Source organism: Tursiops truncatus, chromosome 1 (genome assembly GCF_011762595.2).
Source record: "Tursiops truncatus isolate mTurTru1 chromosome 1, mTurTru1.mat.Y, whole genome shotgun sequence".
NCBI lineage: Eukaryota > Metazoa > Chordata > Mammalia > Artiodactyla > Delphinidae > Tursiops > Tursiops truncatus.
Window position 1 is genome coordinate 61,253,101 of NC_047034.1, and position 13,096 is coordinate 61,266,196.

General features: G+C 50.2%; 1 protein-coding gene across 6 annotated transcripts in view; it reads right to left on the bottom strand.

Annotated features, from left to right (window-relative positions):
• The window catches only part of RCSD1 (RCSD domain containing 1), a 68,075-nt gene that overhangs the window by 9,178 nt on the left and 45,801 nt on the right, over positions 1-13,096 (bottom strand). For 5 of the 6 annotated variants that reach the window (XM_033855480.2, XM_073804691.1, XM_073804692.1 and 2 more), the window contains 4 exons: positions 10,671-10,769; positions 9,426-9,515; positions 5,397-5,468; positions 1,671-1,874 (listed from right to left, as the gene is read on the bottom strand). In XM_033855480.2, the coding sequence (XP_033711371.1) occupies positions 1,671-1,874; positions 5,397-5,468; positions 9,426-9,515; positions 10,671-10,769 (465 nt within the window). The remainder of the gene's footprint in view (positions 1-1,670; positions 1,875-5,396; positions 5,469-9,425; positions 9,516-10,670; positions 10,770-13,096) is intronic. The other variant, XM_073804690.1, reaches the window with a different exon arrangement.

Genomic DNA, 13,096 nt, shown 5'->3' on the forward strand with positions numbered 1-13,096 from the left:
CCACTGGACTTTGTCAGAAGTTCAATGGCGTGTTTATAGTGGGTGTCCTACCTTACTCAAGTGATGTGTCTTTAAAAATTTATGTGCAAATTAAATCTTATTTTCTCACGGATTTGCATTTTGGTATTTGTCAATCCTAGTTGTCTCAGAAGTTTGGAATGAATACTTTTTTTTTTTTTAATAAATTTATTTAGTGGCTTCTCTTGTTGCGGAGCACGGGCTCTAGGTGTACAGGCTTCAGTAGTTGTGGCGCACAGGCTTAGTTGCTCTGCGGCATGTGGGATCTTCCTAGACCAGGGATCGAACCTGTGTCCCCTACACTGGCAGGCGGATTCTCAACCACTGCACCATCAGTGAAGCCCTGAATACTTGGTTTTAAAAGGGCTTCCCAGGAACTTTCCTGAGACCACAGTGAGGCTAGCCCTGCAGGCTATCAAGGCCCCAGCCCTCATGGCCAGCAGGGTTCAGAAATAATCCTGCCTGCTCCCTTACTGCTGTCACAGACTAAAGCCCCCAGTACTATGACCAGGTGGCAGAGCCTCCCTCCCTGCCTCTACATCCCACTGACATCCTGTGAGAAGACAGGGCTCTCTCCTGGGTTCCTCTCTGCTGTCGGGGGTCTCTCCATTGCCCTGGGCTGAAGGATCTCCACTCTGTCCCCAGCCAGCAGGCTCAAGCCTACCCCATCACCTCCTCGCCACCACTTTTGTTTCCTTGGGCCCTACCTGTTTCAACACATTTGACCTCTTTCCTAGATGGATCCTCTGGAAGGGCCCAGTAGATCCTGCTCTCTCCATCCTTAATTCTAAGGTCACATTTATTTAACTTTTCCTGGCATCAGAACCCTTTAATTCAGGGACTTCCCTGGTGGTCAAGTGGTTAAGACTCTGCGCTTGCACTGCAGGGGGTGCGGATTCGATCCCTGGTCGGGAAAGTAAGATCCCGCATGCCCGTGGTGCAACCCAAAAAAAGAAAAGAGCCCTTTAACTCTTAGCCCCTGCCTGGCTCTGGTCCAAATTTGCTGGGTACCTGCTTGGAGTGTACTGGACTGTACGTACCTCTGATTCTCTTGATTCTTACCTCCTTCTAGTAGGGCAGGGATCTGATGAAATCACACACACAAGTATCAGGGCAGTATCTACAGAAACAAGTGCTGCCATACATCTTTTTGCAAAGGGAACGAGTTGGATATTCTTCAACTGGGGCAAGATGCAGTAAGAATGATTTGAACCCGTTCTGGGACACTTAGGCGTATTCATATCAGGGCAGGACAGGACAACCTAGTGACCCTGCCCTCCCTTCTGCTGAGTCACTGATCAGGTCTTTAGCTTTTGTTTTCAGCTTTTGACATAACTCTCTGGGCAGCTGGGATCAGTACTGAATTCCTGCCCCTCTCTCCACAAAGGATGGAGCGCTCCATCCCCTGCACCTTTCAGGTGAGTGGCACAGTTACGGGAAGAGCGGATGAGAGAGGCAGGCTAGGTAGCGGGTGCTCTTAGCTCAGGGATCACTTGCCAGGAAGAGAAGAAATTTCCTTTGTTAAAAACCACATCTTACCACAGCTCAGAAGTGTCCTCCTTTCTCCAGGACAACAGGGTAGAGGTGATTCAGAATTGCCCAGTGTCCGCATTTCCACAGACACACCACAGTACTTAGGATCCAGATATTACCTTATTGTAAGAGGGCAGATGACTGCCCTCAGGAGGCTGGTCAAAGCTGACGGGCACCTCCTCCGGCTCGCTGGCCCGAGACCACACGCCAGGGCTGCTGGGGGTAGAAGGCGGGCTGTGAAATGGTGACACCATGGCCTTGAGTCCAGGACTCTTGGGTGAGGCCCCAGGCAGCAGGGCCGCTGGATCAAAGACTAAATTGGCCTGTAGAGAAAAGATGAGGAATTTCAAACCCAGGTTGCATTCCGTAATGCCCAGGAAGCACTGATTTGATCCGGCAAAAATGCATTGGAACAGTCCCGATTTATAGACAAAGAGGCCAGAATAGCACCTGTCAGCACCTGCAGGCACCAGGCTCTCACGCTGTCAGAACCCTTTACCGTCGTTCTCATCAGAGTCAAGAGCAGTTACTGCTTACTGGATGCCTACTCTGCTGGGCATGTGCAGTTTTCCTCTCTACAACCACCCTACATGTTCAGTTTTGTTCTCATGGCACACATTAGCAAAGTGTTTAAGGAATCTGCCCTGGGATTCAAGCCAGGTCTGTTTGTCCCTCAGTCTCCAAGTACAGGGTCTCTCTCGGTAGACCACAGTGGTGGACACAGCAGGCCACCACGCCTTTCCAGCGGGGAGCCAGCGGAGCAGATGCCAGTGTGTGACCCTACTTGCAGCATCGCAGTGCAGGTGCAACCAGACCAGAAGGAACCCCGAGGGCAAGCAAAGGGGAGGGGTTACCCGAAGGTAACCAAGGCCTGAGGGAGTCAAGAGTTTGGTGGGGGAGGAGGCGGTGGTCCCAGATCTATCCAACTGCCTCGGAGAAGGTGGTGGTGCAGATGTCTACGGAGGGACTGAACGTGAGTCCCTTGGGTCCTCTAGCGCCACCTAGGGGCTCTTGTTCCTCCTGCTCTGACCTCTGCGTGTCCAAATCATTGCGCAGTTGCATCCTCCAGAGCAGGAGGGCCAGCAGCAAGGCCTCCAAGGGGAGGGACCAGGCTGGAGGGGCAGATGATGCTCTCCACGCAGACACACCCAACTCCAGATGTTGTCTCTTTCACTTAATAGCTGTGTGACCTACAGCGAGTCCAGTAGCCTTTCTGTGTCTCAGAGTCTTTATTTGTCCCATCTACTGAGCCTGACCTTTAGAGTCTTTTATGATCTGGTCCCCTTACGCTCTCCTGCCACTACCCGACTCACACCCTTTCCCTCCAGACTCCCCTCGGTGCCACCCTCCTGCCAACCGAGGCTCTGTCACCTTGGAGAACTCCGACATGTACTTTAGGACTTGCACAGTATAGAACATTACACATGTTTAGGACGATGTTCGTATTTCAATTGTGATTTTAAGAAAGAATTTATAATATAGACAAGATTGTGTCATTGTCCAATTAAAAATATAAAGTTAAACAGCAACAGTGTGAGCCCACGCCATGTCTAAAAGCAGCATGTTGCAGGTGCAAAGGGACAGGTTTGGACCACAGAGGCTGTGGGAGATGGTGTGCTAGGATGGCTCAGAGGACTTCATGGCAGAGGGGATATTAACTGGGCATTAAAGGAGGTCTTCCTGCCCTCTCAGGGTCAAGCTGGGACATTCCCTCTGTAAGACTGCTTGCAAATAAAATGGGTCTTGCTAGCCAGCGGAAAACTTGAACTTTGAACTAGTGAAGAAAAAATCATAGTTCCTAACTCATCCAATAGAATACTTAGAAGAAAAATGAAGCTGGTGATGCACTTCTTAGTTCTTTCCCCACGTATTTCCAACAAAGTAAGGTTCCTATGGGATTTGGCCAAATTATATACTGTCGCTGACATTCTTCATGAGATTAAACCATTAGAGATTAAACCCTCATTCTCAGGTTGCGATGTTTCCCAAAGAGGCTTATTAATGACTGGAAAGGGGAATAACACCAAGACTGCAGGGTACACAGCATTTGCAAACTAACTTCTGGCACTTAGATGAGGTCTGTGGTAGGCTGCCGGGAGACAGAGGTAGGGGTTCTCGGCTACACCCTTTGGATGGCTGCTAGGAGGGAATGTCTGAGTTCTGGGGTCCCTTCTGAGAGATCCCTGGTATGTATATGGGAGCCCTGCAGCCTCCTACAGCGATGGGCAGCCCACTGCCTCCCTGCAGCTGGGGTGGGATCAGGGCTTCTCAGTATGAATTAAACTTCAGGGGAGACCCCACCCCCACCCCGCGATGAGGTAGGCTCATAACCCAAACCAGAGATGCTTCCCTTAACCCCAAATCAGGCTGGGGGCCAAATCCCTGGTCTCTCACATAGCTGGGAACTGCAGAGGCTGTGGCTACCTGTCTTGACACACCCCTAATGATGGCTTCAGAACAAGGTAGACGAGCCAATTTTATTAGTTGGACCCAGAGGGGAGGATCCAGTGCAGGAGAGCCTTGTTGTTCTCCTGCACAGAGACTGCGGTGAAAGCTGGGGCATCTTCTACAGGCCCCACCCAGATATATCACGCCTGTCCCTCCTCTGTGCTTTAGCTCATGCTGTTCTCACACCAGGAGTACCTTCCTCCCTCCTTTCCAGCCACTATTCCTAAGGACTGACTCAGGAAATAGGTATTTCCTAAAGCATTTGTTAATTACTCCTGCCCACTTGACTGTCTTCTCGCTGTAAAATTTTACCCGCAGTGGTTCTCAGTGGGGGTAGGGGGCAGGGGGATGATTTTGTCTCCAGGAGACATTTGGCAATGTCTAGGGACATTTTTCTTTGTCACAGTTTACTGAAGAGTGCTGCTGGCATCTAGTGGATAGGGACCAAAGCATCTTGCAGTGTACGAGGCAGCCCCTGCAACAAAATTTACCAGCTCAAATAATGCCGAGGTTAAAAGTCCTGGTCTAGGGCTTCCCTGGTGGCGCAGTGGTTGCGAGTCCACCTGCCCATGCAGGGGACACGGGTTCGTGACCCGGTCCGGGAATATCCTACATGCTGTGGAGTGGCTGGGCCCGTGAGCCATGGCTGCTGGGCCTGCGCGTCCGGAGCCTGCGCGTCCGGAGCCTGCGCTCCGCAACGGGAGAGGCCACAACAGTGAGAGGCCCGCGTACCGCAAAAAAAAAAAAAAAAAAAAAGTCCTGGTCTAGAGCAGTAGGAGCCGGATAGTTACCCACAATTTAGATCTCCGGTATTTACCCTCCTATATGTCTTTTATTGTATCATGTGTGAAAACCTTGTGTTCCCAACAAGATTGTGAGATCAAGTGCAGTGTCATATACTTCGTTTACACTCCCAGGAAAGCCAGCCCCACTGTGGGCACAGTGGTGAGGGCTCTGGATGTATAAGGTGGCGAGGTAGGATGCAATGCTTTCCAAACAATGAACTTGGCCGTAGTGGTGTAATGACTAGCACCTGAATTTCAGCCCTGTGTAAAGCTGAAACAGTTTGTGGCTGCATTCAGGCCATGGAGAGGACTTGGCTATTCCTGGAGTGTTTCCTGTGTATAACATCCTTTCCCATAAGACTCTTGAGGCATCTGATTATCTTCAATCTCCATTAGGTACTAATGACATGAGCTCATGTTTGATAGGGTCCTTATTTTAGCATTTTGCCCCCAGGTAGAGCCCCTCATCCTTCAGGGCAGTTTGATCACTAGCCGGTTATCAGAGGTCAACTGTCCAGGTGACATCTGGGACTACCCTAGGAGCCCCAAAGACATGCAAATGTTGGATAAGAGAGGGGGTTGGATAGGAGGTAGCATCGATTCTGAACTTACCTGGAGCTTCTCGATCAGAGGCGAGCTCTTCACCTTGACTTTAGGAGGGTGGCTTGCATTGGGCGGTGACTTCTATAAAAGCAAATGGACCAAAACAAGCAAATGAGTGAGGTGAAGGGAGGTGGGGTTCTGGCTGGAGCCCAGAAGCCACAGTTGGAATAAGAGGAGAAGAAAAAGTTGGCTTTACCGCCTCATCCCTTAGCTCCGGGAGCTCACTTACCTCCTGAGGTCCTGGGCGTGGCAGATTCCCCTTCCCCTCTCCCTCACCCTACCACTAACAAGACCGCTTGAATCTATGGATCAGAGCAGGCAGGACGTCTGAAACACAGCAGGCCTCCTGTTCCAGGAAGAATGCCTTCATGGTCATTATGAGAGAACAGACTATGTCTGAGGGGGACAAGATCTTCACCTCATGACCTTCAACAACATGAGCCAACAATTGGAGGGGATTTCAAAGAGAAAGGGCACAGTGACCATCCATTCTGTTTGTCATAAACATAAGAAACCACAGAGCCGGAGTGAAACCTGACAGAGGTATACTTGAAGGTCTTCCCTTAAACTAATAATATTTTGGAAAACCCCACCAATAGTGTTGTTTATAAATTATCATATTCTAAAACACTGACTATTCATTTTGATTAAACGGACATTTATTGAGTATCTCCTACATTCCAGGCATTGTGTTGGTTACATAAAAATGAATATGATTGAGTGCCTGCCCTCTGAAAGTGGTCAGTGTCTGAGATATCTTGTGTGTGTATATATATATATATATACACACACACACACCCATATATATGTTCTGTTAGTTGGGATATTTTTGTGATGAGTGTATTGTCAGGAATCTTGCCTGTCTTTGGATTTTATATTATCTAAAAAGATTGACTCCTTCCTGTTTTGTGTAAAATCCCTACAACTTGATGCTAGTTCCACAGCTATATTGACCCTCAACAGGTAGGAATGATGACAGCGATGATGATGATGATGATGATGATGAAGAAAAAGATGACTTCCATGCTGTCGGACAGAGACCTATAGTTTGGGGACCCTGCTCCTCGCACCCATGTGCTAATTTACTTGAATCATAAGAAGAATAACACAATTTCTTATAAATATTCTGAGATAGTTATTGAGTGAGATGATTCTATTTTAGTGATGGAAGGAGACAGACTCACTCAACTGAACTCCCTGTGACCTTTTTAAGGCCCAGCATTGCAGGGCGGGGGAGGTGCTGGAGAGTGGGGCAGCCACTGGCTGGGACTCAGGAGCTCCCTTCCCCAGCCCCTGCTAACTCCGGCTTTGACAGGAGCCAGACGGCTGCCCCGGCCTCAGCCTCCCCGGCCAAGACCCAGGCAGGTGGGTGGGTTGGAATAAACGATTCTAAGGCCTCCTCCAGCTCTCAGGTGCCTCTGGCTCCATGAGTTTATACCATCAGACATATTTCCACAGCAGTCAGTCTTTCAAGGAGCCTTGTGTCCACCGTGAGAACAAAGAGCTTCCAGCCCAAACTCAGTTGTCCTTAATTTCTGGGCTTTACAGTGAAAGTTCATATGAGGCCGCGTTTCTGAAGATACTGTTTAGGAACTGCAGCAACAATTGTGCTGACAAAGCTCACTTTATGTAATACTTTATTCTCTTCTGCAACTGACTAGTATCTTCTGAAGAGAGTGAAAATTCAGTAAACACAGCCCCTTCATCATAGGACAGTGCTGGGAACCCAGCTCATGCCCTACAAAATCCTTGTTGATTCGAATTGAACTGCAAAGCAGGAAGAACCCCAAAGAGCCGCCGATGCCATTCCTGGGAACGGCTGAAGGTGGCAGTATTTCCTTTACTGTTTAACAAGCAGCTCTTTACTGTTTAACAAGTGGCCTCCGCTCATACAGTTGGTGGAGAAAAGTCAGCCTGATATCTCTCTTTATGTATGTATATATGTCCATATATGACATTCCTATAATGTCTAGAATAATGACCAGATTTTTCAGATGGAACTGTTTTCCAGCCCTCCTGTGGGCAGGCAAGGCAGGCTCAGTGGCCATATTAAACACTCTTTTGGGTGGGTCCTCCAGAGAGGGGCAACTCCAGGATACCCTGTCGGCAGGGGCTGGCTCCACCGTCTCAGGCCTGTGCAGGCATAGGGAGGGGGCAGGGATGAAGAAGGGATGGGAAGCCCCTCTCCGGCACTGTGCATTGGGAACCGAGGGGTAGCCTGACTGGGGCCTTCCCAGGCCCCCAAGGCTCCCGGCACTAGGGCTCCTGCAGGCTGTGTCGTGGGAGTCCGGAAGGAGAACTGTGGCAGCAGCCTCCACAATTTTCTAACCCAGCCAGACAGAGCTGGCTGCTCGTTTTATTTTTATGTGAATTTCAAGCTCGTGACAAAAAGTCACTGATCTCTGGAAACAACGTCCTTCCCACGTGCAAGCAGCCTGTCACTCCACGTGGAACCTTCCCTCTTAAATCCACCCTCCCATTCATCCAGCCCTTGGCTATTACATGCCATTTAGCTGCTGGTGGTGCCCCATGGGATGGAACATGTAAACGTATTTCTCCCAGAGCCACTGAACTCCCTCCACTTTTATCCAGGGGATAAAAGTCCCCATCCGGCCCCCATCATGTCTGGTTAGTGTTCTTGTCCCATTTTACAAAAAAGGAAGCAGGCGCAGTGCAGTGACTTCTCTGGGGCTGAGTCCAGGTCATCAGGGGGCAGCCTCACGGTAGGCACCTAGTGGCCACGGCCTCAGCCTATTGCCTAACACAGACTCCAAGCCCTCAGGGTGAAGGTCACAGGAGAAGTTCACCCTCAGTAAAGAGAAGTTGTTGGTATGGCTTTGATTGGAATGCTGGCTGATGACCCCACGAAGATGGGGTCAGAATCATGATATCAGCACCTGAGGAGACCCCAAGAAAAACGTAGTGTTTTTTAAACTGGGCTTCTTGGGGCGTTCTCATCCCAGAAGACCCCTGTCCCGTTTTGGGGGGGAGTATTCTCAGAGCATATGGGGGGCCCCACCCCCTGCCCACTTGGTTGAGAGCAGCTCTGAGTTTCTGCTTTACCTGATGGGCTTCTGCTCATATGCCTTGGGTTGACAAAAAGGTTTGAAAACCGTTGACCGACTCCAAATGTTTCACTTTATAAATGAGAAAATGTAGACACCAAGGGCCTTGCCCAAGCCCACATGACTATCCAGTGTCTGTCGTCAGGATGCTGGCCCCCAAAAAGGAAACGGGGGAAAGAGGTATCACAGTTTGCATGTGGGAATTGGACTGTCTTGGGCTTGCTTGCTCTATTTTGGGGTTGGCCTCCCAGGCTGGACAAGAGAACACGCTAATCCATTTCTGGCGGGGACCACGACCACAGTGAAGCTTCCTGGGTTCCTGGGAGGGTGTGGACAAGTTGCTCTTACAGCTACAATTAGATAAATAAGGGTAGGTGAACATGCAGGCCGGGAATCCATTGGTGGCTATGATCTATGATACCAGAGCCTTTATTATGTTGGTAACATTGGTTATTAATATCTGAGGGCAATGAGGCCTCCTGTGTGCTCTGGTTCTCTTTCAGTGATCCAGAACAATAGCCAGCCTTTTCAAGATACCACAGAAACCCACGCCTCTCTCACACTGCAGTTCTGCTTTACGTGAGTGCGGCCCTCTTTCCAGATGCTTTGCACACTTGGAAGATCGTATCAGTCAGACCTGGGAGTCAAACATGACTTTCCTGACTCCTGAATCTGGTGTGGTAAAATACTCCATGGACCCATTCTCTTGGCGGAAATGCTCAGGCTTGAAAAATAGTGCTTCTGTCCTTGAAAACCATAAGGGAGGCTCAGTAACAGGGCATAGGAAGGGACCTCGTTTTCAAAGTAAAGGATTCAGGAAGTGTTAAGGACATTCACCCCTGAATCTGAAATGGAGAAATTCCCTGCACAGGTTTCAAGTCTAAAAGTGTGAATTGCATGCCTCTTCCTATAAAAAGGAGAAAGAAAATCCATAACCAGCATCCTCTGAGCCCCCAGCAGCAGAAGCACTTACCTCTTCACCATTCTGGCCCAGCTCTACCCTGGGGGGGAACAGAGAGAGGGAGCAGGGCGGTTTCCTTCTTGTTGGCTTACTGGCTGGTGTCTAGAGGGAGGGCGACAGACAGACACACAGAGAGAAAAAGAGAGAGAGCTAATCAGGCAACAGGGAGGAAGAGGAAGGAAGTAGAAACTGGTTTTAGGAATGTTTAGGGATGTCTGGTGGAGAAAAGAATGAAGGGAGGGATTGCATGTCTTTGCGACTGCCCGTTAACTTTATAAATTCATTCTAGTGAACTGTCTACCCGTTTTGACTTTCAGGCTCTCTAGTCCTTTTCAGACTCTCCCAGTCCTTTCCTGCTGGAGCACCCTCTTTTACTTGTGATTCACTGGCCGGCCTGAAGCAACATCTCACAATGACACCCACACCCAGCTTCTAAGCACTGTCAGCACCTTTGATCGATACTATCTCCTTCACCCTTTATGACATTCTTATCGTGTCTGAAATTATGGACCGATTTTTCAGATGGGAGAATAAAAACGCAAAACAACGCACTAAAAAAGCATGACAATTACACTCTCGTTTGTCCCAAGGGGCCATGATAAACCTCCCCACACACTGGGGTTCCCTTCCCTCATTTCACTTCTAAGGAGCTCCTCACACTGTAGGACTCAAGAAAATCTAGCCCAAATCTCTCCAATGCTGCAATACCCCATTTGACACTGACCTCTCCAGCAGGATTCTAGAATCCACTGGTCACCGGATCCCTTTCCTTCCTGATCCCTGGCTTCCTACCTGAAGGTGCTTCCGTTTCTGTCCTCTCTTTCTTCCCAATTCTCCTTCTGGAATCCACCCTTGTTCCGGATTCCTAAGCTTCCTAAGCTCCGGGGAGGAGCCTGGTGTGGGGACTTCTTTATTCTGAAGCAGTCCAGGCCTGGCACAGCTGTGCAAGAGCTAAGTCTCTATCAGTGGACGACTGGGGTGGACAAGCCCCGGGTTCAGACCCCCCATCTCTAACAGCAGGGCTTTCAGCTCTCAGCCCTCCTGGCCGCAGGGGAAGCCTCACTCTGGTGGGGAACGGTCCTGCCCAGGCCCAGCAGCATGGCGACATTCCTCACATTCAGAGAGACCCCTCTCTGGCTTCTCTTCCTAATTTGGTAATTACCAAGCCTCCTCCCTCCCTCTCCTCTGGGCCTGACCCAGACTTCCCCTTCCTCCAGCCCCATCCCAGGAGAGGGGCTCTGAAGCCTCCTGACTCACCTTTGCAGCGGCCGCCTGCTCCCTGAATCGCCCGGCCAGCTGGGCCACCGAGGGGGGCGCTGAGTCGTCCACACTGGCGTTGGTCTCTGCCGGCCTTTCCTGGCAAACCAAAGGGAAGCCAAAGTGAACCAGCAAATATGCACTTGGCACTGCTGAGCATCAGCACCGGGTGCCACACAAGGTGCTTGCTATGTGGCCACAAGCAGGGATGCTGCCACAGTGAGGTCTTTTCACAGCGTTTTGCAATTGGCTCCTGCATTCAAAGATGTAAAAAACCCGTTCAGTCAACTGCATTTACTGAATGTTTATAGTGTCCTTGGCCCTGGGTGTGGCTCTGGGGATCTGGAAAGGAATAAAACTTGGTGTTGCCCTGGGGGTGGAGGTTAGGGCACCCAGGGATCTGGGAGGCAGGACAAGGCCGGGTTCCTCGTCCCATGGAGACCCAGTCCGGAGAGGGCTCTATCAGGGACAGCATCTTCCCGTGGTCACATGAGGCTTCGAAAACTGTAGGCTGGCAAAATGCACTGGAGAGAGAGGCCTGTAGGTGTATCTAATGGGAGGAGAAAACGTCTTTGATTGAACTTTTATTTATTTATTTATTTTGGCTGCATCGGGTCTTCGTTGCTGCACACGGGCTTTCTCTAGTTGCGGAGAGCGGGGGCTACTCTTCGTTGCGGTGTGCGGGCTTCTCTTGTTGCAGAGCACGGGCTCTAGGGCACGCGGGCTCTGTAGTTGTCGCTCTAGAGCGCAGGCTAAGTAGTTGCGGCGCACGGGCTTAGTTGCTCCACGGCATGTGGGATCGTCCCAGACCAGGGCTCGAACCCGTGTCCCCTGCATTGGCAGGTGGATTCTTAACCACTGTGCCACCAGGGAAGCACCTTGATTGAACTTTTGACAAGTATTTTTGTGTCTTGTTTCCCCTACTTAATTGAGTGCCTTGGGCATAGAAATGTTCAGAAAATATTCAAATAACATGAGAGTCAAGTAGCACGGCGATGAGAACCAGACTATCTGGATTCGACCGCTGAGTCGCTCCATCTCCCTAGCTCAGTGACCTTGGGCAAATGATTTTACCTTTCTGTACCTTGACAGGGATAACAGTAGCACATCACTCACAAGGTTGTTCTGTGGATTAAATGACTGACTATACATCTAAAGTGTGAGGACAAGGCCTAGGACATAAGAAGAGCTATAGAAGGGTTATTATTACTACGGGTAACGGGGTCCTTCCTTCCAAGAACACTGCAATGACTTCAGTTCTAGGGATTTGCATATTGCATTACTGTTCTCTACAGTGTCCTCATTGAGAGAGACTCACCCCTTTTACTGTTCTGTTCGTTTTTGCTGTGAGCTTTCTGCAAACTGGTGACCAGCTGGTTACCATGCCCCTGCTCTACCCCCAATGCAACCGTTGGTTTCCTGTGGCCTTCCCTCCCCCAAGGTGCCTCTAGGCCCCCTGAAGAGGCCAAGATGCACCCTGGCCACTGTTCACTCCCATGTGCCATTTGTCACCAAGACTGATACGGTGAGTCAGTAAGCACTGGAAACGGCCCCCTCACTTCTGCCTTGTTACATGCGGCCTAGGGAACCACACAGTTTTAATAATGTTTTTTAAATGTCCAGTCTCAGAGACATTCAGCTTTGGTTTTTGGTGACCATGACGATGGCATTTCGTACACAGACTGCAAACTCCCTCTGCCCACGTCTAGCCTGAAACTGGGAGGATCTGGGTAGCAGTTTGCTCGAGAAAGTCCATTTCTGTCTTTCCACGGGGCTCATGGCCTACAAACACCAAGCATGCTCCGCTCCAGCTGCAAGTTTGCATCCCTGTACACCCCCCCCCACACTCTCTCTCTCACACACACACTCTCTCTTTCTCTCACACACACACACACACACACACTCTCACACACACACACACACTCTCTCTCTCTCTCTCACACACACACACACACACACACACACACACTCACATACACTTCCTAGGCCCTCCTTTTTGCGCTAGAAGTGTCTCCAAGCTTTCTTACTTGGGTGCTCCCTCCAAAGGAAATGTCGCTGGTCACACGGTGATGCTGCCCCTGGAGCAGGGGAGGCGCACACGGCCGCCTCCCACCGCCTTGGGTGAAGTTACGTGGGGGCCAAGCTTTGTGAAGGGGGCTTTGCTTAGAGATAGGAAAGAACTGCAGTGGCCACGGACCTTCAGATCTGCGAACAGGCTGCTCTGGAGGAAAAGACAGGTCCCTCTTTACTGTTTCCTGCTGTAAGTCAAGTTTATTCTCATTCCAGCCTAAACATCAGATGCTGATTTCACATAAAGATGTAAAAGGATGCACCTCTCTTCAAGATGCCAGAGTCCCCGACAGCGCTGGCGCGAGCGGGGAACCCAGTGCCCGCTCTGATTAGTGCCCTACATGTGTCACGCAGGG